The 27208-nt window shown below is 43.0% G+C and overlaps 4 protein-coding genes across 7 annotated transcripts in view; 2 read left to right on the top strand and 2 right to left on the bottom strand.

Moving 5' to 3' along the window:
• SNX19 (sorting nexin 19) overlaps nt 1–1975 on the top strand; it is a 395229-nt gene extending 393254 nt beyond the window's left edge. Inside the window, exon 10 of the mRNA XM_081961264.1 lies at nt 1964–1975. The gene's annotated coding sequence lies outside the window, so the exon portion shown is untranslated. The remainder of the gene's footprint in view (nt 1–1963) is intronic.
• The window catches only part of ST14 (ST14 transmembrane serine protease matriptase), a 47265-nt gene extending 30184 nt beyond the window's left edge, over nt 1–17081 (bottom strand). Inside the window, exon 1 of the mRNA XM_081961274.1 lies at nt 16495–17081. Coding sequence (XP_081817400.1) covers nt 16495–16566 — 72 coding nt within the window. The 5' untranslated portion in view covers nt 16567–17081. The remainder of the gene's footprint in view (nt 1–16494) is intronic.
• The window catches only part of ADAMTS8 (ADAM metallopeptidase with thrombospondin type 1 motif 8), a 489092-nt gene that overhangs the window by 134937 nt on the left and 326947 nt on the right, over nt 1–27208 (top strand). The window lies entirely within an intron of this gene.
• Nucleotides 20899–27208, bottom strand: part of NFRKB (nuclear factor related to kappaB binding protein) — a 30001-nt gene continuing 23691 nt past the window's right edge. For 2 of the 4 annotated variants that reach the window (XM_081961353.1, XM_081961352.1), the window contains exons 23-26: nt 25996–26787; nt 25172–25278; nt 23092–23227; nt 20901–22177 (exon numbers count right to left, since the gene is read on the bottom strand). In XM_081961353.1, the coding sequence (XP_081817479.1) occupies nt 22052–22177; nt 23092–23227; nt 25172–25278; nt 25996–26787 (1161 nt within the window). In that variant the 3' untranslated portion in view covers nt 20901–22051. Of the gene's footprint in view, nt 22178–23091; nt 23228–25171; nt 25279–25995; nt 26788–27208 lie in introns of all 4 variants that reach the window. The other 2 variants (XM_081961355.1, XM_081961354.1) reach the window with 2 other exon arrangements.

Genomic DNA, 27208 nt, shown 5'->3' with positions numbered 1-27208 from the left:
AAATGGATCATTTCAGAACTTCCGGTTGGCCCGTTGGACCCGTTTTTCGCCCTCCCCAGGCTCCGGTGTACATTAAAACTACAAAAATAAAAACACACACATCCTTCACAGTCTATGTAATTGAATTGAAAACCCAACATTGCATTCATATTGCACTATACTGTAGATTCAATATAGTTACTGCATTGGGGATAGAAACTGTTTTTCAGCCTATACAGTATGTCCTTATTTTTATTATCCTGTACCGGCCAAATGATAATAGTTTTTTTTTAAAGGGGGGAGGGTTGCTCAGGATGAGATAGATTAAGAATGTACTAAATATGAGAAACACATTTGATCCTGTTTAAACTCCTGCAAATTATAAAGTATTGGAATGAATAAATCCCTGAATTATACGAAACGTATAGGCCAGGGGTCTCCAACCTGGGCAACTTTAAGACTTGTGGATTTCAACTCCTAGAATTCCTCAGCCAGCAAAGCAGTTGAAGTCCACAAGTCTTAAAGTTGCCCAGGTTGGAGACCCCTGGCCACCTATCTTACCTCAAGATAACTGTGATGAATAAAATCTAATGAAAAAAACCTCAGCCTCTATGTTTTTGACCTCCAAAAAGACTAATAAGATCGATTTCAGTGACAGGAGGACACTTTTGCAAAGCTGTTCAGGAAACCTGACGGCTTTGTAATCATTCACCGAAGCTGACTTCCTTCTTCAAGACAGAAACTTGCCACATTGCTGTTGTGTAACTTGCAGTCTGGTTTCATTTGATCCCTTTGGGGACTATCTTCATTCGATGACTCACCGCTTGCTTGAAACGCAGTGAAAACATGTGGAAGTTAGACCATATATGGATTAGTTGGTCAGCAAAGAAAAACTAACTTGGGAGGTTTCACCAGGAGAGAGATTGTTCCTTTCTTCTTCCTCTTTACTCATCTCCATGTGGAGGTTAAGGATAGCTGGGAACATTCAGAGCCATTGCAGACACCCACACATTTAAAAATACATTGCTACAACCATCCACTAATATCTAACCAGAAACACAGGAGTATTTAGATTGTAGACAACGTGGTTTGAACTCCGTAACGGTATGTTGGAAGAAATATCCATCTGGTTCAATTCCAAGTGGGGAGATAGACACTGGAAACTGGTTGGAAAGATGGTTTAATGGAGCAGAACCATTGAGCACATGGAGTTGAGAGAGGGGGGGGGGGGTTATACCCGCTCTTGGGCTTTGAACTTGAGCTTCCTGTTCCTGGGCAAGAACATGTATCCTATTGGTGGTAGTCAGATCCCAATGGGGTCATGTAGGTTCAATGTTTGTCTGAGTCACATTTAAAAATACATCGCTACAACCATACACCTATATCTAACCAGAAACACAAGAGTAGCTAAATTGTAAGGTAAAGGTTCTCCTCGCACATTTGTGCTAGTCATTCTCAACTCTAGGGGGCGGTGCTCATCTCTTTTTCAAAGCTGAAGAGCCAGCGCTGTCTGAAGATGTCTCCGTGGTCATGTGGCTGGCATGATTAAACGCTGAAGGCGCATGGAACACTGTTACCTTCCCACCAAAGGTGTCCCTATTTTTCTACTTGCTTTTGAACTGCTAGTTTGGCAGAAGCTGGGACAAGTAACAGGAGCTCACTCCGTTACACGGCGCTAGGGATTCGAACTCCTGAACTGCCCACCTTTCTGATCGACAAACTCAGTGTCTTAGCCACTGAGCCACCATGTCCCTGAATTGAAATTGTAGGCAGAATGTATTTATTTTGCAAATTCTAGAGAGAGTTAAGAATGTGGTTTGAACTCTAATGTAACGGTAGATAAATCACAGTTTCTAATTAGGATGTGAGAAATCAGATCAATGTCCAGAACATTGTTTTTCAATCTCAACAACTTTAAGCTGTTTGAACTTTGGCTCCCAGAATTTCCCAGCCCCAATGGCTGCTGGCTGGGGAATTGTGGGAGCTGAAGTCCAAGCAGCTTAAACTTGCTGAGGTTCACAAACACCAGGCTAGAAAATATTGGACAAAAAATAATAATGTTGCAACACACCTTTACGAACTATGTATGGAATGAGCAAATATCTCTTAACTAGAGGATTCTGGCCACGGTAATACCAACGTGTCATTTTAACAACACAAAGCTGAAATGCAGGTTACCACTTACTTCCCCACCAGGTCTTCTATGGACACCTATATCCTTAGATTTATGCAATTGTCCATCAGTGAAAAAGCATAACTAAAGAAAGTTAAACAAAAACACACGCATGCACATCAGGTACCTGGGTTGCTGCCAGAGTTGCTGCCAGTTTGCTTTGCACACGTTTGCTTGTGCATGCACAGTTCAGTGTAAATTGTTCTGCGCATGCGCAAGGACAATTAAAAACGAATAAAAACCTTGCCAGGAATGGCAGCAGAGACTGGGGAAGGGGTTCAGGGGCGTGGCCAGCCTGGGTCTCTGCCAGTTCAGGCGACCGAGGCCAAAATACCACTACTGGTTCATCCGAACCAGTGCGAACCAGTAGTAACCCATTATATGTATCAATATAATTTCAGAATTCTCACTAGAAACTACCTTTTCGCCAACAGTCATGGAAAGGTAGAACATATTTATGGATTTAACTGAGAATAGATTCTAGAGGAAGAACACAACACCAATTACAGCTTGGGCAAAAATTCGGAGATTATTTATTTTTAAGTGATGCATTTTCCCTCTTTCACTTGAAAGTGTCAACAAAGCACAGTTTGCAACATCAAGCATCACTCAACTCTCCAACAAAGATAAAACCACCACAGTTGGAAGGGTCAACCTTAGGCCACACATCTACCTTGCAGAAAGCTTTTCAGGTGAGTTTGCTTCCTGCACATCCAAATACTTGGATGGCTGTGCATGTTGAAATGGAGAGTAAGTTAAATAAATGAGAAGTCACGTCTGCAAACCAAGGACAAACAATGAAATACTGTTACAACCAATCTATACACCTGTGTAGGCAAATGATCATGGCAAACACATGCAGTGAAAATGTCCCTTTGAGGAGTTTAAGGGATGTCCTAGTCGGGCCGCGGTGGCTAGGACACTGAGCTTGTTGATCAGAAAGGTCAGAAGTTTGGCGGTTTGAATCCCTAGTGCTGCATGACAGAGTGATCTCCCGTTACTTGTCCCAGCTTCTGCCAACCTAGCAGTTCAAAAGCACGTAGAAAATTTGCAAATAGAAAAACAAAATGCAAATAGAAAAACAGGAACCACCTTTGGTGGGAAGGTAACAGCGTTCCATGCACCTTCAGCGTTTAGTCATGCCGGCCACATGACCACAGAAACGTCTTCGGACAGCGCTGGCTCTTTGGCTTTGAAAAAGAGATGAGCACCGCCACTTAGAGTCGGGAACGACTAGCACATATGTGCAAGGGGAACCTTTACCTTTTTATATGAGATTTTTATATTCCTGTAAGTCGCCTTGATTCGCCATGTGTGAATAGGCGGCAATATAAATTTCCTAAAATAAATAAAATACAATAAAATAAATAAACCTACTGCAGCCTCTGCTAGCTGAAGAAAACAATAATATGCCACCAAACGCAATCTTGGGTCTTCTTGTTCAATGATGCAGGTGCTTTACAGTTAGAGAAGGGAGGAAGGAGGATGACACATAAGCAGGCAGGAGATTTCAGGTTGAATGACAGGTGAGAAGGTAGTCAGCATCAGATCAAGTCTCCTAGTTTGACTCTTACTCCAACAATAGCCACAGAAGAAAATTAGCCAGAAGTTCAACCAGGGCAAAAGGGAAACCAACCTTAGGAGAAAACCAGTTTCAGGTCTAATCCATTCGTCATGAAGAAGTGATGTTTGTTGTACGTCATCAACCACTTGGGGCATCCAAGCGTGAGTATTGCGATGAGCTCATCCCAATGGCATGTACTCATTGCAGAAACATGAAACGCCTCCCTCAATAGAAATTCCCAGAGTAACTGATAGAAAAGGAGGAGGCAACGTCAATTAAAATTATGATCCAACCATGCAGGAAGAGGGAAAAGAGAAGCTGTTACAAGCCTGTAGCAGGAAGACTTCTGGAGACCAACCAACTGATCACAGTGTACATTTCCAAAGTTAACAGTGTCAAAAAAAAAAAAAAATAGGGGAAACACCCAAACCTATGGTGACTAGCCACAGTCATCCCTATCTTCAAAAAGGGTGACCCCAGCCTAGTTGAAAATTTCAGACTAATTTCTTTATGTTGCGTCACTTGCAAAGTCATGGAATCAATCATAAACCAATCCATTACCCTCCACTTAGGGACAAGCAACCTGCTCTCTAACAAACAATTTGGTTTCAGGAAAAAATTATTCTTTAATCTGCAACTTCTACACTGCAAAAACATATGGATTACACAACTCGACCGGGGTAAAGCAATAGACGCAATTGACATAGACTTCTGTAAAGACTTTGATTCAGTGGTACATGACAAACTACTTCTAAAACTAAAATCGTATGGCACTTCTGGATCCCTGCACATGTGGACAGCTGTGTTCCTGTCAAACAGGCAACACGTAGTCAAACCCTGCACCTGTTAACAGAGGTGTTCCCCAAGACAGCGCATTAGGACCCCCAATCTTTATACTTTACATAAATGACCTTTGCAATCATTTCATAAACAACTGCATTCTCTTCGCTGATGACGTAAAACTATTCAACACCATCGACAATGCTGCTGCCCTACAAAGAGACCTTGAATACGTGTCCGAATGGTCAAAGAATTGGCAACTCCAAATCTCAACAACTAATGCTCCGTCTTACACATTGGCAAAATCAGAACACCCACAGAAAAAGACAGCAGCACCCAAGTGTCTAACTCACAATTCATATCTCACAAGGTCACATCACAGACTTTATCATTTGCTTGCAGCCTTTTCCTTGCTGCAAATCTTGAAAAGTAATTACCTGCCATAAAAAAAAATGACTGTTGGAAGATGATTCTGGTTAATCTTTACCAGGGCTGGCCAAGAAACAGACAAAATATGAGAAAGAGAGATCCAAACCAGGAAATATTATTTCTCTCATGAATTCCCTTGTTAAGTTTCGGTTGTAATTGTAGCTGAGTCGATGATAGCTTATCTAGTACAGTGGAGGTTAGTTGACAATAAGCCCTGGACAGGGGGAAGAGTGCCTCAAATCCTCATTTTAATTTTGCCTCATTTTAAATAACACCAGTTATTTTATTAAAAGGTAAGGTAAAGGTTCCCCTCACACATATGTGCTAGTCGTTCCTGACTCTAGGGGGCGGTGCTCATCTCCGTTTCAAAGCAGAAGAGCCAGTGCTGTCCGAAGACATCTCTGTATCATGTGGCCGGCATGACTAAACACTGAAGGTGTATGGAACGTTGTTACCTTCCCACCAAAGGTGGTTCCTATTTTTCTACTTGCATTTTTCACGTGCTTTTGAACTGCTATGTTGGCAGAAGCTGGGACAAGTAACAGGAGCTCACTCCGTTACGTGGTGCTAGAAGTTTGAACCACTGAACTGCCAATTTTTCTGGTCGACAAGCTCAGCGTCTTAGCCACTGAGCCACTGCATCCCTTATTTTATTACTGTTTTCCAAACTAATTTGGTAAAACAGATATTAATCCTGCTGATGACTTTCTATTCTTTTATAATCCTATGCAATCCTAGTTTGCATTAACAGAGGGACAGAATCAAGATCATGTACCGCTCTCTAAAGCTGTAGTAAGACCACACTTAGAATACTGCATCCAGTTTTGGTCATTATATTATAAAAGAGATGTAGAGATTTTGGAAAGAATGCAGAAAAGCAACAAAGATGATTAGGGAGCTGGAGGCTAAAACAGATGAAGAACAGTTGCAGGAACTGGGTACGCCAAATCTAGTGAAAAGGACTAGAGGTGACATGATAGCAGTGTTCCAAGATTTGAGGGGTTGCTTCAGAGGGGAAGGGCTCAAGCTGTTTTCCAAAGCATCAGAAGGCAAGATAAGAAGCAATGGATGGAAACTAATCAAGAGGAAAAACCACCTAGATCTAAGGAGGCATTTCCTAACAGTGAGAACAATTAACCAATTGGAATGGCTTGCTTTCAGAAGTTGCTCCATCACTGGAGGCTTTCAAGAAGAGACTAAACAATCTGGAATGGTACTACAGGGTCTCCTGCTTGAGCAGGGGGTTGGACTAGAAGACCTCCAAGGTCCCTTCCAACACTGTCAGCCTGCTACTCCTTACACACTGACAAATATGACTACCTTATTGACTTGGGCAATTGTCAATAGATATAAAACATCTACAGCAACGTGGCGTTTAGAACAGAACCAGTTGATCCAGTATGTAGTCACAGTCCTAAATTTATCCCTGACAGTCCTTCAATAAAGAATCAAAACCTGATTTCTTTGCTTCCTGACGAGTGTATCTATGTCACATTCACGTTGTTCCATGTGCTCTTCAAAAATCTTAGGTCTCATTTATTTACAGTCAATCCTGGTCCGGTAGAAGGAACCAGCAAGCCCTAATTTCCAGATCTGTATTGGAACCAATATACAAAGCCCACACATCCTCTTGTCTGACCTTACAGCAATTTACTTAACAGAGAAATCCCACAGATTTTAGTGGCATTTTATTACCAAGCAAATAAGGAAATTTAACTACAAGTTCTTAAAAAAAGAAAAAGTCTAGGAATACTGCACGCCAAAACCAGGGGGATTTTAAAAATGCGGGAAATGACAGGAAACATTCAAGGGAAACATGATGTTCTCTCTCCATTTCCCGATTCAAGAAAGATTAAAAAGGGTTTGCTAATACATCATTTTACAAGTCAGAACCCTCTTTATTTCAAAGCTCATCGCTTCATTTAAAATGATTCTATTTATTACAAGATAGCAACCGACAGAGTTTACTTGCAAAGAACACTTTTCATCCATAAATGGTACCAACATTCAAACACACAACGTTGCAAGAAAGGTTTAAGCTAAGAGTGATAGCATTTGCATTATCCAGTGTCTGAGTAAGAGTTTCATATCCTTCACCAATACTAACAGGTTCTCTCCCAATTTTTCTCTGCAGTCACAATACCCAAATAGCAATAGCACTTAGACTTATATACCACTTCACAGTGCTTTAGAGCCCTCTCTAAGCAGTTTACAGAGTCAGCCTCTTGCTCCCAACAATCTGGGTCCTCATTTTACCGGCCTCGGAAGGATAGAAGGTGGAATCAACCTTGAACTGGTGAGAATCGAACTGCTGGCAATGGGCAATGAGTTAGTTTGCAATAGTGCATTCTAACCACTGCATCACCCACGATCCTTCCTTACTTCTTTCCCTTCCTCTTTCTCCCTTCTTTCTTTACCTCTTAACAATAGCACTTATATACCGCTTCACAGTGCTTTTTCAGCCCTCCCTAAGCGGTTTACAGAGGCAGCCTCTTGCCCCCAACAATCTGGGTCCTTATTTTACCCACCTCGGAAAGATGGAAGGCTGAGTCAAAGTTATATATACAATCTATTAAAAAAAATCACAATTGGTGAGAACTGGAAAATAGGTCTGTTGTATCAGCTGTTGTTTACATTCTGGGTGTGCATTTGATAGGGAGCAATTCGATTTGAGCTACACTTTCTCTGGCTGTCCGTATGAGGCAGACTTAAAAAAATTAGATCAGGTTTCCCCTACCTGCAACTCTCCAGATGTGATATGCGAGGCTGCTCCTAGCTGGAGGTAAGATTTTAAAAAATGGACTTCCGGGGTTGACGTCACATTGGAGTAGTTACAGGGGAAGATAAGAATTTTGGATCTGGGAGATCTGGGTTCAAAACTCTGTTTCACTCATGGCATCTACGGTCCAACTGCTCATCCTTCCATCTTTTCAAGGGCAGTGAAATGAAGACCCAGATTGTTAGGGGGCAATATCACTGACTCTGGACAAGTGGTTCTCGGTTTACAATTGTTCATTTAGTGGCCAATCAAAGTTACGACGACACTTTAAAAAAGCAACTTACGGCCATTTTTCACCTTTACCGCCTTTGTAGCATCCCCATGACCATGGGATCAAAATTCAAATGCTTGGCATAACTCATACTTGTGACGGTTGCAATGTCCTTAGGTCATTTTGCAGCTTTCGATCACATTTTGCAACCTTTTGACAAGCAAAATCAATGGAGAAGACAGACACATTTAACAGCCATATTGCTAACTTAACCACTGCAGTGATTCACTTAGCAACTGTGGTGAGAAAGGTCATAAAACGGGAGAAAACTCACTTAACAAATGTTTCACTTAACAAGAGAAATTCTGGGCTCAATAGTGTTCGTAAGTCAAGGACTACCTGCAAACCGTTAGAGAGAGAGATGTAAAGCACTATGAAGCGGTATATAAGTCTAAGTGCTATTGCTCTCTCAGTCTAATCTTGGGTTTTGCAATGTCCGCAACTTTAAGTTGCATGGACTTCCACTCCCAGAATTTTACCCAGCATTCCCCAGATAGACAGCCAAGACAGAATTCTGGGAGTGGAAGTCCATGCAATTTAATGTTCCTGAAGTTGAGAAACACTGGTCTAATTTCTAGGAGATTGATGGAGAATTTGAATGGAGAAACCCCCCCCCCTCATGAGCTCTGTTTGGGGCTGCAGAGAACTGCTGTTCAGCAACCACTAAAGGACTGTAGGTCTCCTCTTTGCATGGGACCTTGGAGGTCTTCTAGTCCAACCCCCTGCTCAGGCAGGAAACCCTAGACCATTTCAGAAAAAAATGATTGTCCAATCTCTTCTTTAAAACTTCCAGGGTTGGAGCATTTGCAACTTCTGGAGGTAAGTTGTTCCCCTGATTAATTGTTCTAACTGTCAGGAAATTACTCCTTAATTCTAAGTTGCTTCTCTCCTTGATTAGTTTCCACCCATTGCTTCTTCTCCTGCCTTCTGGTGCTTTGGAGAATAGTTTGACTCCCTCTTCTTTGTGGCAGCCCCTGAGATATTGGAAGACTGCTATCATGTCTCTCCTAGTCCTTCTTTTCATTAAATGAGACATACCCAGTTCCTGCAACCATTCTTTATATGTTTTAGCCTCCAGCCCCCTAAAACATATAAAGAATAGTTGCTGGAAACTAGGTAGGTCCTGCTAATCCGAATGCTTCATACTAGATGTTCTTTACTGTCCAAATCTTCCCTACTTTTAAGTTGGAATCTTTTCCTCAATAAGATCCCTTTTTTCATTAAAAGAAAAAGGGGGAATCATCTATCTGGCAATGGGACACTGGATTGCAGCCAGGGGTGATTTTGCTTAGGAGGCAAAATACAAAATCCTATCAATAAATATGGAGACACGTTCTCGAGAAAACACCATTAAAGTTGAAAAATATTTTTGCAAATTGCAAGTGGCGGAGCTCCTCTGACAAGGTACAAGCAGATGTTTTCTAAACCAATTCTTCTCTACTGATTATCGTGGTATATTCTGATTTTCATACTTCCATGGATAGTTTGACAGTTTTGGTCAGAAAGCTTTAGTATTAAGGATTCTGAATGGAAATTTGGGGGGGGGGGGAAATAAATAAAAATCAAATGCCTAAGGCATCCCTACCGAAGTAGAAATTAGACACTGCTACGAATTAATTCTTTTCATCTTTCGTAAAAGAAGAGAAATTTCGCAAGACTTTTTTTTCCATCTCTGCTCATCATCATAAGGAGCGTTCTGAGTTGGCTTGGTTTTTCAACATACGTCAAACCCCATCTCAGATCCAGTTAAGTAAATTGTAAACCTTTCCCCCCAAAATAGTCCATTTAAAAACATTCATTCTAACCAGAGTAAATCAAGTTAATGGTTTCCTGGCTTTAGCAACATCTCAAACATATCCATGTAAACATGCATCCTATCAATCAGGCTGCACAGATATACAAGCTAATTCCCTCATTGCATTTGCCAAGATAGACTAAACAAATGATGAAAGTGGTCAGGAATGAAAGAGAAACGAAGGAAAGGATCTGTTTAAAGAGAAAGATTTTATAACCTTTTAAGAAGAGAAAGAAGATCAGTACTACACATGGTTCTTAGGTCTGAGCACATACAACACAGGACTAACACCTGACAAAACACGCATAGGTGCAAATCACTTCAATTAAATTTATCAGTGCAAGCTTCCTCTAGTAATCTCTTGCTGTTCATTTAGATGGCAAACTAAAATTGTTGGTAGCAATCTCATAATTATGAGAGGGAAAGGTCTTTCTTGTATTGGTGGGAAGGAAGGGAGGAAGGAAGGAAGGAAAAAGAGAAAGAGAGTGAGAGAAAGTGAGAGAGAAGGGAGGGAGAGAGGAAGAGAAAAGAGGGGACGGAAGGGGAAGGAGGGAGAGGGAAAAGAAGGAGAGAAAGGAGTGGGGGGAAGGGAGGGAGGGAGGAAGGAAAGAGCATTTGAACAAATGTCCATAGGAACTTGTTATCGTAAGAAAAAGGACTATATATAAAAACTATACAGACTCTATACAAGGACTATGTATAATGGTATAGACTAGAAACTACCTTTTATGCAAAAATAACATTTTAGAAAAAAAAAGGTTCTTGCTTTCCCTGTTACTTGTAGAATCAAAGTAACCTTTTTTAAAAAATATATATCTGCCATTATCATTTTATGGCATTTCTTGATCTGCCATTACTTTATGACAACCATGTAGAGAAGTGGTCAGAAACTAGAGGAGTTGGGATAACTTTCCACAGGATTTCCAGACAGCATAGACAATGGCTAATTCATCACGAATCTCCAAGATCAGATAGGAACAACAATCTAATCTAAGAGTTCCGAGATGGCTTTGTGTATCTCAGCAGGTAGATAATACCTGACAAACCTTACTGGAAACAAAACAGGGTTCAAATCAGTTAGTAAGGCGACCAACTTTTTTACAATGAAAAGGAGGACAAATAAATTGGAAAAAATATATCGTAAATAAAAGAAATATTTCATTCATTGCAACAATAATACACTAAAATATGATATATGCATAATAAAAACATTTGCAACATTTTATATTGTAATTATGCTTACATGCCTGTTAATTATTATTTAAATGAGTACTTTTCCATTGAATTAATATTTTTTGTCAATGTATCATCTTCTAACAATATATTGGAAATATCTGAACGAGAAATATCCTTCATATTGAATTTTACGGCAAGTGCTGCAGCTAGAGTATCAACATTCAATCTCGATTTCTCACTTGTCGAAAAATCATTGGCAATTGAAAAAAACTCTTTCAACTGCTGCATTAGTTCCAAGGCAGCACAATGTAAATTGAACAAGTATAAATAAATGTTTACATGGAATATGTTCATTTTTGAAATGGCTGAAAATATCCACCCATCTTTTATCAATTTCAACGTGTTGATTTTCCCATTGTATTAATTTTTCAGAATTTAAATATACATTCAGTCTTCTTTCTTCAAAGAGACAATTGTCGTCTATTTTAATGCCTAGCATTTCCTTAGATAAAAATTCAAAACAAGATTCAATATCTGTTCAATATACTTGCGATGAAGTAAAAAAAAAAAACCATTAAAAACTGTTTAATAAAATACGTCACATAACGCGCAACAGATTAGCCTTCAAATATCAAAAAGGAGGACATATAGGAGGACACTTTTCAAGGGAGGACAGAACTTACAAAAGAAGGACTGTACTCCCTAAAGGAGGATGGTTGGTCACCTTACAGTTAGTCCTTGCCTGAGACCACAGTAGGAAGACTCAGCAGCCTATCTGTCAGGAGTAGACAAGAGTAAACCACTTACAGCAGTGGCCAAAATTGTGGAAACCTTTTTGTGGGGGGAAAGTGTATTTTTGAGATTTGATGGCTAATAACATCACTTTTTTTTATAGTAGTACCATAACATTTTATATCAACGGAAAGACAATTTAATCAAGAATGTAATGCAATAACTTTTATGAAGGATTTGCTATTAGAATAGCAGTTATGAAGAAGAAAAGTGAAACACATAGAAAAAATATACAAAAATTATCACCATAGAACAAATGAGATATACAAAATTTATATCACCACGTCAGTTAATGCCTAGTTGGCTATCTTTTAGCATGAATTACGGCCTTACAGGGGCTTCCCATGGAGTGAACCAAGTCTTTTAGTTCTGCAACTGTTGTCACGTGAAATTAAGATTGAATGATTGCTTCTATTAACTGAGTTTTATTGCTGGATCACTTCTGACCTATAACTTTTCATAGAATACAGATAATTGAACAAACTTCATTGCATTACATTCGTGATTAAATTATCTTTCCATTGATATAACATATAATTTTATGGTACTACTCCCCAAAAAAGGGGCGTTGTTAGCCATCAAACCTCAAAAATACACTCCCCCCCCCAAAAAAAGGCTTCCACAATTTTGGCCACAACTGGATGTATGCTGCCAAGCAAACTTCCTTGTCCCCAGAGACAGGTTCTTCCCAACAGATGAAATTAAGAAGGTATGAAGAAAATTTGGGTCAACATGAACAGCTAGAACATTGCAAACTAGACCCAGCTCTTCCTGTCTTTAAGCCCTGGTGTTGAAGCCCATCAGTGGAGAGGTTTGTTTTGCATGCTACATCTCCCAGCTATTTTTTAACGAACTGTTAAAATTGTGAAATTGGATTTGTGGTAATTAAGGGAAACCTACATTTTTCTTCTAAAGGAAGTCTTGGCTGGCCTCGCCCACCGAGGAGCAAATGTTCAACTTCCACTCTACTACTCCAACTGGAAAATCTGCTTTCAATGAAACAAGGAACCTTCTGACCTTAACAAAAGGCAACCGGTTCATTTTTTGAGCAACTTCAGAAACAACACCAAAGATGGAAGAAGAAGAAAAATCTACATCTTGGGATCTACATTCAGCGCACTTCTCAGATCAAGTCTATCTGTCACCTTGAACTGAGCTCTTCACTGTGCATCCACGTTGTTTTCTTGTAACAAGGAAATGACTTGTTGTTGCGTCTTCTAGGATGTTCTGTCATCTTCTCCGCTTAGCCTACAGCCTGGGGATTGTAGGGTAACCTCCCATTCCGACATGAACCTAACTAGATCCTGTTAAGTTTCTGAGCCCAGACAAGTTACTAATTACTAAGAATTTTAGGAGGACATTTTTTCAGGATGGGGAAAAAGCAGGCAAGCTTTCCATTTGATCATGGAAGCCTGAAGCATTCTTTACTTGAATGCATTGGTGAGAAGAGCTGCACTGGCTTCCTGTGGTCTATCGAGTGCGTTTCAAGGTCTTGATTACGATCTTTAAAGCGCTCCATGGCTCAGGACCTAGTTACCTGCGGGATCGTATTCTGCCCCATACATCCCTGCGACCCATCCGCTCGCACAGAGAGGGACTTCTCCAGGTGCCGTCCACCAGACAGTGCCATGGGGCGGCGCCTAGGAGCAGAGCCTTCTCTGTGGCGGGCCCAGCCCTGTGGAATGACCTCCCCCCGGATATTAGGACCACTACTGACCTCCGCTCCTTCCGTATAAAGCTCAAGACCCACCTATTCCAAATAGCCGGCCTGGCTCAACCATAACTTCATAATGCTCCTGATGGGTTTTTTAATTCAGTAATTTTATTTAATGGGATTTTAAATTGTGTTTTTTAATTGTCTTTCACTTATGAGTCTACCTCCTCCATGCACATGTATATGTCTTTGTTCTTTATGTATATATGTTTGTCTTTATCTGTATTTTATCTGTTTTGATTGTACGCCGCCCCGAGTCCTTCGGGAGAGGGTTGCGGCTAATCAAATAAATTATTATTATTATTATTATTATTATTATTATTATTATTATTATTATTATTATTATTATTATTATTATTATTATTATTATTATTATTATTTATTACTACCATAAGATTAAATCTAGTCTTACTAAACACACAGATGGTTAAATTTATGTTTTCACCAACAAAGAAATAAAGGGAGACTAGTATAACAGTAAAGATTCCCCTCGCACATATGTGCTAGTTGTTCCCGACTCTAGGGGGCAGTGCTCATCTCCGTTTCAAAGCCAAAAAGCCAGCGCTGTCCGAAGACGTCTCCATGGTCATGTGGTTGGCATGACTAAATGCCAAAGCCACATAGAATGCTGTTACCTTCCCACCAAAAGTGGTTCCTATTTTTCTACCTGCATTTTATGTGCTTTCGAACTGCTAGGTTGGCAGAAGCTGGGACAAGTAACGGGAGCTCACTCCATTACACGGTGCTAGGGATTCGAACCGCCGAACTGCTGGCCTTCCCAATCAACAAGCTCAGCGTCTTAGCCGCTGAGCCACCGAGTCCCTTTAATTTACCCAACCCTTAGCCAATAAAAAGGATGCTTTTTAAAAGGAAAATGTCTTACATCACTCCCAGCAGAAGACACATGAATTTATATTTTGGCAAATCTCTAAGAAGAGGAAACCCAAAGCTGAGGTTTGCCCATCCCAGTCCATAGGATTATCTCTGTTCTGAAATGGGTACCACAGTCCTAAAATCTTTCTCCACTCAGGGTGTTAAAACAGGAATAAGGTGGCAGCCTAGTAGAAAGTTTTCATTTACAGAAAAGAAGAAAAAGGTTCTGCGTTCTCCTAACAGGACGTCTAAATGATCTGTAGCCAATCTCCACCTCTTCAAAGTCAAACCAATCCCACCCTTAAATGAAACAACTCTGGAAATATCCAAGAAGCAGACATCCTTCGCACTGCTCATACAGCAACACAACTCTAACGTCCAAAACAAATTTCAGAGCTCAAAATTATTTTCAGTTTCAGGATGACTTTTTTTTTTGTCTTCTGCTGCAGCTGCAACTGTGATTTTAACCACCAACATGCCATCATCGTCATCACCATTGCTCAATTTCTGAGTATTTTAGGTCACCATCAATCCTTTCACTTCATTCTAAGTGGAAAACCTTGAGAAATGCCACGGTAGCCCAGTTCCCACCCTTCCGAGTTCTGCTTCAGCAAATGTAGGCCACCCCTCTGCCTCCAGAAATCTATCATTCGTATACCGCATTCGATTTCCCTACCTTTCTTTTCAAAGAATCTGCTGTCAATCCGTCAGATGATGGCTCAGGCCTCAAACTAGCCTGAATGACTATTGGATTTCTTAGTCAAGCATCTTTTGCATTATCCTTAAATGGATTTAGTTCTCCATATATATATTTTTTTAAACTCTTGTGTGAGTGTTACTTGTCCCTTTATAAATTTTATGTTTTGTGTGTATGTCTGTGTGTGTATGTACCTGCATGTGTAAGCACACGCACAGAGAGAGACAAATACAATGTATAAAGGGATAAGTAGCACGTGTTACTTAGTCCTTTATAAATTTTATTTTGTCTGTCTGTGTTTGTGTGCGTACACATACACACCACAGGAACACACATACACACAGAGACAAATAAAATTTATAAAGGGATAAGTAACACGCACACAAAGATTAAAAAAAATAATATATGACCAACTAAATCCATTTAAGGCTAATACAAAAGGCCCTTATATATTACTAGTTTTTTTAAAAACTTGGTCTATTTTGTCTCTCTTTTTAGCTCTTAACATGACAGACAGTCTCGACTTAAGATCGCAACCGAGCCCCAGATTTCTGTTGTTAACCGAGACGGTTGTGAAGCAAGTCTTGCCCCAATTTTACGACCTTTCCTGCCACAGTTGTTAAGCGAATCACTACAGATTTTCCCATGAGTAAACGTAGCTGTTCAATGAATCTGGCTTCCCGGTTGATTTTGCTGGTCAGAAAGTGACCACGTGACTCCAAGACACTGCCAACTGGCAGTGAGCCAACCCTCTGCATTTTGACCCTGGGGAAGCCGCACCCATCGAAACTGTGAAAAACACTTTTTTCAGTCCTGGGGTCCCTTTGAACGGTCGCTAAATGAGCCGTTGTAAGTCGAGGACTACCGGTTATTAGCTGTTTTTAATGCCTCCTCTTCCTCTGCTGATCTAGGATCAGAGATCACAGGGATCTGGTCTCCTGTCCTTTCCAGTTCCCCACCTTTCTCCTCCAAGAGGCCATATTTCACCTTTGCACACCTTTCTGCCCTAGCTGGCCAGCTGAACACCTGTGCAGCTCAGCTCCTGGATCGCATTTCTTCTTCTTCTTCTTTCCTCCCCCACCCCCTCTCCTTTCTCTTCCACCCAAAGCCTAAATCTCTCTGGAATGAAGCCCCTCCAAACGCCAGATGGAGACCAAGCCTGAGCGAGACCCCCCTGAGATTCCCCCTCCCATGCTCGGATCCCTCTCGGGAGACACCCCCCCCCTTCGGAGCCCAACAAAGAGACGGCAGGGCAAACAAAACAGACAAAAAAACTTGGGTAGGGTCCATTCCATCACTATTCCGGAATCGCCGCCTTCGCTTTCCAAACTCTTCAGGCGATCGCTCCGTGGTTGAAAAAAAAAATTAATAATCGTTTTAAAAATCCAGATTTTTTTTGTTTTGTTTCAAAGCCACCCTTCGCCCCCCTCCCCATGAAAACAGAAGCCGCAACTAGGAAGTAAAGCGCTCACCTCGGTCTTGCTGCTGTATTTCAGGCCGGAGACCTTCGTTTTGGCCCCCGAAGGTGGGCGATAGATATTCATCTTTCCTCCGGGTTAGGAGAGGCAAGCCTTCATGTAACGATTAATCGCTTTGGCGGGGGGGGGGGCGAGGAGGGCGTTAAGTGGGGAGGGGGTCGTGGGGGGGGGGGGAAGCGAGCGATGATGCGGGAAGAGAGAGTCAAGAATTCCCCCAAAAGAAAAAGAAAAGAAAAAAAAGGTCGAACTGCCGACGACGGGCGCAAAGTTCGCTCCAACTTTGTCTCGCTTCCAGACGCAACTTTCGGTCTGCCCTACAAAGCCAAGAGGGAAAACCCAGACGGGGGGTGATCCACACACATCCGGTGCTCGCCCTGGGGGAGGTTTCTTCTCTTCTTTCTTCTTCTTCTTTTCTTTTTCTCCTTCTTTCTCTCCCTTCTTTGTCTCCTTTTCTCCTCCTCTCTCTCTCTTGAAGTGGGTCGCGCGCGGGCGCGCTCGCTCTCCTCCCTCTCGCCTTCCTGGATCGCCCTTTTGCGCGCACAGGTGACCCGTGGCGGGGCGGAGCTGCTGTTGCTGCTGCTGCTTGAGCGCCCGGGATATTTACCTGGAGGCGCCCCGCCCGCCTCTCCTGCTGGCAGGTGAGGGGTGGGAAGCAATAGCCAATCAGAATAGAGCTTGGACGGGGCCTTGGAGGTCTTCTAGTCCGACCCCCCTTGGAATTGAGAGGAGCCACCCGTTTCTAGTATGATTTATACTGATTTATTTGGAGTGGGAATGGTTTGCAGGGAGCAAGGCTTGTGTGTGTCCATCGGGAAGTGAACACTTGTTGGGCTCAGACACTGAAATAAACTACCGTGGGGTTGGTTGTGCTGTGGAAAGTTATCACCCATCCCTCTCCCAGAAAAATGAAATATCCTAGGAAATATTGAAAAGGCAAAATATATTTCCCTGGATGTGAAAAGGAAGAAACATGTTTTAAATTGAGAATAGCTCCTTGTAGCTTCCCTCCCCCCACTCACTTTGTCAATGGGCCATTAAGAAGGCCAAGCCAGTCCCTTTACATAATAAAGAGTTATCCCCTTCAGCTCCAGGGGGATGGGATTAAGGCATGATAATATTGGCCCTTTACCCAACTCCCCACATGGCATCTGAACTCAACCAAACCTGGATTCAAAACGCAACCTAGAGAGTTGCCCCTGCATGGCCCCATGGGAGTCTGACAACCAATCAGAAGACAAGCTCAAGATCAAAGGCCAGAGAGGGCATAAAACCAGGAGCTCAGCATCTCAGTCATCCCTTCTCTTCTTCTCCCAAACATTGAAGCCTGTGATCACCTTTTCTGTTCAGGACTCAAGCCATGTGATCCTGTCCACCATTAAACCATCTTTCCAAGCAGCCTCCATGTCTCCAGTGTCTTTTCCCCCACTTGGAGCCAAACCCAGAAGGACATTTCTTCCAACAGTGCCTTGGTCAACTCTTGACCAGTAAATACGGATTACTTTATTTGTTTGTTTGTCAAACCTGTACAAGTTAACAAATATAGGTACGAACATGAACAAAGGAAGTAAATACAAATAAATGGGAACAGTAAGACGGACGGTAGGCACGCTGGTGCGCTTATGCGCGCCCTCTTTACGGACCTCTTAGGAATGGGGTGAGGTCCATAGTAGACAGTTTGACGTTGAAGCTGTGGGTGTTAGAGGATGTATCAACAGTCGGGGAGAGCATTCCAGGCATTGACCACTCTGTTGCTGAAGTCGTATTTTCTGCAATTGAGTTTGGAGCGGTTTATCTTCAGTTTGTATCGATTGTTTGCCCGTGTATTGTTGCTGTTGAAGCTGAAGAAGTCGTTGACAGGTAGGACATTGTAGCAGATAATTTTGTGTACTAAGCTTAGGTCAGACATTAGTTGGCATAGTTCTAGATTGTCCAAGCCCAAAATTTCAAGCCTGTTGGCCTAAGGGATTCTATTGTGAGCAGAGGAGTGGAGGACTCGTCTCATGAAATGCCTCTGGACTTGCTCAAGCATATTAATGTCCGATATACAGTGTGGATTCCAGGCAGAGGAGCTGTATTCGAGAATTGGTCTGGCAAAGGTTTTGTATGCCCTAGTTAGCAATACAGTGTTACCGGAGAAGAAGCTTCGCTTTATGCCTGGACACATTGTGGGAATCTAGCCAAGTGTAGTTTACTTAGTAAATTGGTGAGTGAGATCTCTGTTATTATTGGAGTAGGCTAATGCAATGTGCTTCCAAAGGGAACTAATAGGAAAATACATGACTGGAGAAAAGATAGGTGGTTTTAAGCACTGGCCAGTCTTAGTAGAGCAAATAGTTGCAACCTTGAACTTTGATTCAGAGAGGGAACATTTTGGATGGGCAGGAAAACTGGTGCTCTTTTTTAAATGGTTTCCAGAACTGAAGGTATCCATTCAACCGTGTGTGTGTGTGTGTGTGTGTGTGTGTGTGTTGAGAATTTGAGTTGTAATCCTAGCATTTCTGTGAGGGGCAGCCAACTCTGCTGTGGCCCTCTAGGATTAAAAGGCCATAGCAATGAAGTAAAATAGCCAGTAATGAAAAAAATATATTCAGATAGGCAATGCTGAAAAATTTCTGCGCAATCACAAAGATGCCCAGAGAACAATCTAAGATAGGTAGTTAGGTAGGTATAGAGACAGACAATTTCACATTGCTGGAATTTACTGCAGATTTAGTTTAAAAAGTACCTAGACTATGGGGGGAAATAGCGTGTGAATGAATGAAGTACCTGCATGAAAGGCAAGATATATTAAATATATGAGGAATAACTTCAGCATCAAGGGGCAGAATTAATGGAAAAGTTAGTTACAGCAGAGGATTGTGTTTCCTAGCAATTTTACAGGATCACTGACTGGTGTTTTTACTGCAAGCTGTCTAGTACGTCTGTCAGGGTGTCTTACACTGTCTTTAGATCATCCCAAGTATTCATTACACGAGAACATGTTGCTACCTGGAGGATTTAAAATCCAGTGAGAAAAATATCCAGCCAAGAAGGAAATGCTGGTTGATGAGCAGAAGAGCGAGCCAGTCAACCAGACAAAAACAGTGGCCTACAAAAGCTTGAAAAGGAGAAACTAAGTTGACCCTCATGGCTATCAGGGCAGAACTTGAATTAATTTGAATTAGAACATTGCTGGAAGGGGCCTCAGAGGTCTTCTAGTCCAGCCCACTGCTCAACCAGGAGATCCTATACCTCTTCTGCATCTCAAGCAAGAAAAATCTCAACTTCTGCAAATTGGTTTACCTTTTGTGGACCTTAAGATACCCTGGATGTTTTATATAGGTGTTCTGACCTAGGCTTCCTGATACAGTAAAAAGCATGCGCTTAGTCCCAAAAACCCTTTTTATTTCAAAGGCTGTGAATTATGTTCATTCACAGCCCAAAATGAGTCCCAAATAGTTGTAAAGAGTCCTACAGTAGTCTGCCAAAGTCCTTCGGCATAAGGCTGATAAGCACCCACCTTTATCTCCCTTGGAACGCTGCCAAAGACTTAACTGGCAATTAGCTTGGCAAAGCCTCATGGACCAAAAAGTCAAAACGGAGCTTCAGAAGGTAAACTGACCAGCATGAACCAAGTCGCTTCCTGCAAAGACTCACGTGTCTTTGCTCCTCCTTTATGTCCTATGGGAGGGGCCAAGCACCTCCAAGCCTTACTTCAGAGTCGTCCCTTCTGTCTTAACTGTTCTTGCTTTCTGGCATGTGTGCACTGGGAACAAGGGGAGCCTATTCCTCTGCCTCGCTGCTGTCTGACTCTGGAGTCCCCGGAGGCAGCACATAACTCCCAGATGGCCCCCTCTCTGCCTCCGACGCAGAACCCTCGTCCGAGCCTTTCCCAGATTTCAGGACTGGCCCATGTTCCTCCCCAACCTCCTCACTGTCCGATTCTGCTGCCAGCTCTGCAGGCCGCTTGGCAGACCACAGCAATAAGATGTACGCAGACAGCGGAATGAGATGGTTCGTTAAAGGAGGATAAATGTCTGCTTGCCCTTTATTTCAAAGTCTGTGCATTCTTCCAGCGTTTATGAGGGATCTTTATGCTTTGAAAATTCTTTTAAAGAAGTGCTTCGGCTCTTGTGTGAACGCAGCACCTGTCAGTCGCCCGTTAAACAATGCATACACATCTTTTCAGACTTCAGGGCAAGGATGCTTTTAAGAGTTGCCTCAAGCAAATTATGTTAATGATTGATTCACGAAAACAATGGCATCTTTTTTTTCCCCTCCTGGGTCTTGCAGATGTGATTGAAGCTAAGCAGGCTCACCAGAATTGCTCTGGGCTCCTATAAGATCCAAAATACTTATTTCTGAATTATGTACATTTTACCATATTGTTTGAATAAACATACAGAAAATGGCAAGTGTCTGCCAAATTCTACAATTCTCATTATTAGTTTTCAAACAAAGTGCCATTTTCAAACCCTGGGGTATTGTTCGTTATGTTTTCCCAACTTTTCTGATTCTTGCACCCCAAAGTAGATGCTAGATTTAATCCCCACCTTCTGGTAATAAAGTAAAATACACTTGATTAACATCTGATTTTAATGTCAGATGACATCGTAATAGCTAGCAACTCTGACTTTTAAAAAAAACCAAGGCCATGCAAAACTGTGGACATGGTATGCAATAACTATCGTGGTTCACAGGCGTGGCATTTTTCTCGTAGGAAAAATACAGACGAAATAGATATTACTTTTCTCAGTATCACTTTTGAAAAATGATAGCTGACAATAGAACAAAACAGTTTAGGTAATATAGCTGAGCTGATGTCAAGAGTTTGTTCATAAAGTTTTGTAATCTTTATTCAAAAAGCAATAAAAATCAACAGTTAGGCTCAATCTCCACTAAAGTGAGCAAGTTAAGTAGTCACCAAGCTCTGGGGTGAGGTTGGTTTCACCTGTGATTTCGAGAAGCGATTTTTCCTGTCCCATTAAGGCCACCAACATTTTTCAAAATGGGGTTAAGAGGGAACAAAAGAATTGAACTCTTGGCTTTGTTCACAACTAGCTCATCTTCTTATGAGATTTTCTTGTGCAATCTGCTGCGGGAGAGAGAAACATCTGCACACAGAAAGAAGGACCATCAACCCAAAGTGGTCTCAGACCTCAAAACAACAATCATAAACGTACACAGAACAGACAAAAACATTGGGAACAAACAATAAAAATCCAGATTGCAGAAAGTCCAATCCAGTGTCCGCTACTTCCAACACTCCCTTTCTTCTTCTTGTCTTATTCGGAATCCTTTGTGGAAGCATACACTCCCACCAACACAAGCCAAGAGACTCTCCATCACTCAAAAATTCAATGTGGACTTCACTAGCACGCTACGCTAGCTGGGCTTGTATTGGTGGGTCTGCCTATTCAGAACCCAAGGGACCACCGGAGATACTTCTAGTTACATTGGGAACCAACCTGCACATCGCCAAGTCCCACCTGAGCGAGACGTCACTCAGGTGAAAATGGCGCGAGAGAACTAGAGACTTAGTTGTACAAAAAATGTAATTCTGCCGACACTTTCACGGCTGATCCTGGGTCTGTTTTGGAGACGGGGCTGCTGTGACAACTACAGTGGATACTGCTTTTGTAGTGCCAGAGACTGTTCCCGACTGGAGATGGGAGGCTGGGACGGTCTGAATCCGCACCTGTACAGAATAGGACAATGAGATTAGAAATCTCCCCCATACTGCAGAAAATATCAATACTAGCAAATAGCAATAGCACTTAGACTTACATACTCCTTCATAATGCTTTTACAGCCCTCTCTAAGCGGTTTACAGAATCAGCCTCTTGCCCCCCAACAATCTGGGTCCTCATTTTACCCATCTCGGAAGGAGGGAAGGCTGAGTCAACCTTGATCCAGTCAGGATCGAACTCCCGGCAGTGGGCAGAGTTAGCTTGCAATACTGTATTCTAACCCCTGCGTCACCAGGAAGTGTATGTGATGTAAGGCAATGCAATAACAATAATACTTAGACTTACATACTGCTTCATAATGCTTTTACAGCCCTCTCTAAGCAGTTTACAGAATCAGCCTCTTGCCCACAACAATCTGGGTCCTCATTTTACCCACTTCAGAAGGATGGAAGCTGGGTCATGATTGAACTCATGGCTAAGGGCAGAATTTTCCCACAATAGCAATAGCACTTAGACTTATATGCCACCACAGTGCTTTATAGCCCTCTCTAACGGTTTACAGAGTCAGCCTCTTGCCCCCAACAATCTTGGGTCCTCGTTTTACCCACCTCGGAAGGATGGAAGGCTGGGTCAACCTTGAGTCTGGTGAGATTCGAACTGCCAAATTACAGGCAGCAGAAGTAGCCTGCAGTACTGCATTCTAACTTATGCCACTATGGCTCATGGTGCTAGGGGGAAAGTCTGTCGTTAAGCCAAATTTCTAAGCTTGCCTCACCCGTGCCCCTCAAATCCTCAACCTCTGACCGAATCACTCTCTAAAGTGCACAAATAAATAAATCACACCCCAAAACTAATTGCAACCGTCAAGGCAATGGTGATATTTCAAAGCCAAGCCGTGTAGACACTGAATGGGGTTCCTTACCTGGGCCGCCTGTCCTTGTTGCTGCAGCTGTTGCAACTGCTGGGCAGTCAGGAAGCTCACTGGTTTGTTCCCAGCAATCAGTTTGGTTCCAGCTGGCATAGTGGTAAGGATGATATTCCGCCCCAACCCGCTAATGCTGTGGAAAGCAAGCCACCCAGAAGTCAGGGGGAGATTGGAAGCAGAAAGCGACAGACTCTTTTGCACGAGGCTGGGCTTTTGGCATTAGTCACTGCAGCCTCCAGGTTCCCAACAGTTTACAAAAACAACGTCAGCAAGGATTCAATGTCACAGGGATGCCTCCCAAAGTCTTACCTAGTGAAAGCTGGTTTTTAAAAAAAATATCAAACTAGTATCGTCTCTAGCAGGGAAGGAATTGATGTTCACCTGCTTTAGGAAGAAACATCATTTCTCCTCTAGCAGTGCCCCTACTTTAAAGTTTGTGTTTCCAGGATCTCAGTTGAATTCTGCACATTTCACTAGGAGGCGATTTGGTATAAGGGCAGTGATGGCTAAGCTTTTTGTCGTGGCTTGCTGAAAGCGCATATGCGCATGCTCACACCTGTAATGCAATGAACGCACGACACCCCCCCCCCTTCGGTTTGGGCCTAGCAGGCCTCCCTGAAGCCTCGTGGGACCAAAAACAGAGTGCTCCACCCTGCACCCTGTACATGTGCACATGACTCCCCCACCCTCCAAGCATGTGCACGCATCTCCCGCATGCGTCCTGCCCCCCCGCGCAGCAGAGACCTGAAAATCAAGTGGCTGGCAGGAGCTGCACACTCGTGCGTGATGGAGGTGAGTTGGGGCGAAGGGTCGCCTGCCCTCAGAGAGGGCTCCGCATGCCACCTGTGGCACACGTGCCATAGGTTCGCCATCGCGGGTATAGGGGTTAAGCCTCCAGGCTAAAAACCAGGAAACCTAGGCATGAAAGCTGGCTGGGTGACTTTGGCCCAATCATTCTTAGCCCACAGCTCAGTTGACAGCCGGTGAGTCAATTCCTGCCAGTCAACAGATCAACGTTTAGCTGATCCCTAAACATGAACCTTGTGGGAAAAATGCTAGGGGAAAAAAGAATAATTCTGCACATCTCATTGCAAAGAGAACTGTTTTATGGGGAAACACGGTTGCCATAGAGCTGAAGGGATGGACAGGAAATCCTCCTCCTGCTTTAAAGAACTGGTGAAAAAACAACAAATACAGTCAATTAATTTTTCAATCTGAAAATGTTATGTTCTGCGGAGCTGAGGACTACATTGCAAGAGCTACAGAAGGTGGTTAGGATTTGAACAATTTAGAGGGAGGGGGGAGGCGGAATGGTGATAGCCAAATAAAGAAAGACCCTATGCAACATTCACTATCATTCAGGTGTTGTTGTTGTTTTTAAAAAAGCACCAAACTGGACACTACTTAACCTATTCTACAGGCTGAGATTTTGTTTTATGTTTTCAGCGGCTAAAAGAATTAGGGCCTGGTTTAGATGGTTATTGCCAGAGGGAATGTTGATCTTCTGGGAGGGAAATAGGATTAGAATTAATACAGTGCAGGAGGCTGAGGCCTTCATTAAAAAGCATACTTCCCTCCTAGAGGACAAACACAGCGAGGGTAGTGGAAGGGACAGTAAGGTGCAAGACAAGAAGGGGGAGGGGGCTGTGGCTCCCTCTGGGGACAGGGAGGAGGGAGCAATATCAAAAAGGCTCAGGTCACAAAAATAAAAGTATTTGAAATAACAGCAATTGCTGATATTCTAGAAAGTGACAAAGGTAAATGATTGAACACATGATTGACAAGATAGAACAAGACTCTGTTTTATGCTTATCTTTTACCTTTTGTTTTTAAGATTGTAAAAATTGTGAGATTTGGATGGATTTCTATCACTAGTGTGGGAGCTGCCAAAAAATTTTATATACCCCTTTTTCCTTTTCCCATAAATGTTTAAAAACCAATAAAATTCTTTTAAAAAAATAAACGAATTAGGGCCTTTTTGAGAACTTTCAATCCTCTTGTTGGCTTTCCAGTGGCCTAATTACAGCCCTAAGGAATTCATTACTGAAAGATTCCCAATTCCTCCTGCATTACTCACTTGGCCCCCAGGTTGCCTTTGATGATGGGCGCAGTCACAACATTCTTGCCTTTCACAGGCTGGCTGATGACCGAGAGGGGCACGGTGATTCGGGTAGGCAGTTTCCCCTGGGTAAATAAATAATATGCAGAAATGATTTGTTATCCTTTCTTCTGCCCTACAGATACCCAAATATCCATAGAGAGTAGTATAAGAGTATAAGACGCAACAGAGTATAAGACGCACCAAGGTTTTGAAGAGGCAAATTAAAAAAAAAGTTTTTGCACTCTGCAAACCTCCCCAAAACAGCCTGCTTTTCGTGAAAACAGGCCCGTTTTTTCCCCCCAAAAAGGCATGAATAGCAGAGTGCTCCTGAGGGGATGGGGCGAGGGGGGCAAAAATGAGCAAAAAAGGTCCGTTTTTCATGAAAACGGCCCTGCTTTTCGTAAAAAAAGGACATGGATAGCCTTTAGGAAACTTATGGTACTCCTGGGGGCTGGGGGGGGGTTAAAATTGGGCAAAAAACAGACCATTTTTTGCTCATTTCTGCCCTCCCCATCCCCATCCCCCCAGGAGCTCTCTGAAAGTCTTCTACAGGCTCTGCACGGCCATTTTGGTCAGTGGGGGAGGCAAAAAATGCTGGATTCAGTGTATAAGGCGCACCCAGATTTTCAGCCTTTTTGAGGGAAAAAGGTGCGCCTTATACTCTGAAAAATATGGTAATCCTTCCACTTGTAAACAATTCTTAATGACGGAAGAAACCAGAATAGCAACAAAGCGACTTATCTTCAATGCCGAGACTTTCCCCGTCTCAAGGGAGCCTCTGGAAAATCAACGTTACTTACTGGCTGGGAGGTGGAAACCACTGTGGTGCTGACAGGAACCTGTCGCACAGTGGAGGTTCCTGGTCCTATCGATATGGGTGTTCCCGCCGCTGACACCACAGCGACGGCCTTGGAGACGGAAGCCGTCATGGTGGGCAGGGAAACAGCGGAGGTATGGCCAGCCCCAGGGATGCTGACCGAAGAAGAAGAGGTCATGTGCTTGGCATGAGTGGCTACTGTAATTGTCTGGCCAGGTTTGGGTGGCATGACCCCCATGCCCTGTACAATCCTTATGGTGGCCGCTGGCTTGGCTTCAGAGGAGGCTATCGTGGTCATGGCTTTGCCCTTGTGGTCCGCCACGGACATGCCCAAAGCAGGCATCAGTCGGAAAGCAGAACCGGCAGACTCCACCGTTTTCAAGTCTGGCGTCACTTTGACCACGGTTGGTCCAGCAGGACTGGGGGAAGCAGAGGTGTTGGGTGTGCTGGTCTTGGCCGGGGAGTCCGAGGATTGGATGGGGCTTGAGGTCACACGCAAAGTGGCGCAGATGCCCTTCCCTGCAGGGTTGCTTCCAGCGGCGGCGGCTGTGCTGAAGAGGTCTTGAGTGAGTTTGACAGTCGTGACTTGAGACTTGGCCAAAGTGGCCATCATGTCCGGAGTGATGCGGAGAACTGTCTGCCCCTTGGCATCGGTGGTGATGGAGGACGGAGGCAGGCGCAGCACATCCTTGCCTTGAATACGGAAGTTGGATGTGGTAAGTGGGAGGCTGCTCCCAGTCTGGCTCTTCATGCCCAGCTGTCCGGTAATAGCCACCTGCAAAGCAAAGCAGGCACCGATCTGTTTTAAGAAACGCTGGTGGGACTGGGTGTAGCCACGTCAGCAATGCTGGTTATATTGCGTGTGTAGCCATGCCAACTAAACAGGGCTGGTAGGCCCAAAGTGATATGGAAAGTGCCTTTCAGTTATTAAAACCTTGAGCTCTTTAAAAAACCAGGCAAATTCATGGGCAACGGGACCATCCCTACAAGGCTGAGTAGCAGGGGTGAAATGCTACCGGTTCGGACCGGTTCGCCTGAACCGGTAATAAAAAAAATGTTACCAGTTGGAGTGAACCGATATTTCCAAAGATCAATGGTGACGTGTGATTTATATTAGCTACAATCGTCGGATTTCCTGCTTTCTAGCTAATCTAAATTGCGTAGCACAGCTGATTCCCTCCCCCCCACCTGCTGTT

This window comes from Natrix helvetica, assembly GCF_964273705.1.
Source record: "Natrix helvetica genome assembly, chromosome: 8".
Classification (NCBI taxonomy): Eukaryota; Metazoa; Chordata; class Lepidosauria; order Squamata; family Natricidae; genus Natrix; species Natrix helvetica.
This window is presented reverse-complemented; position numbering and strand designations above follow the sequence as displayed.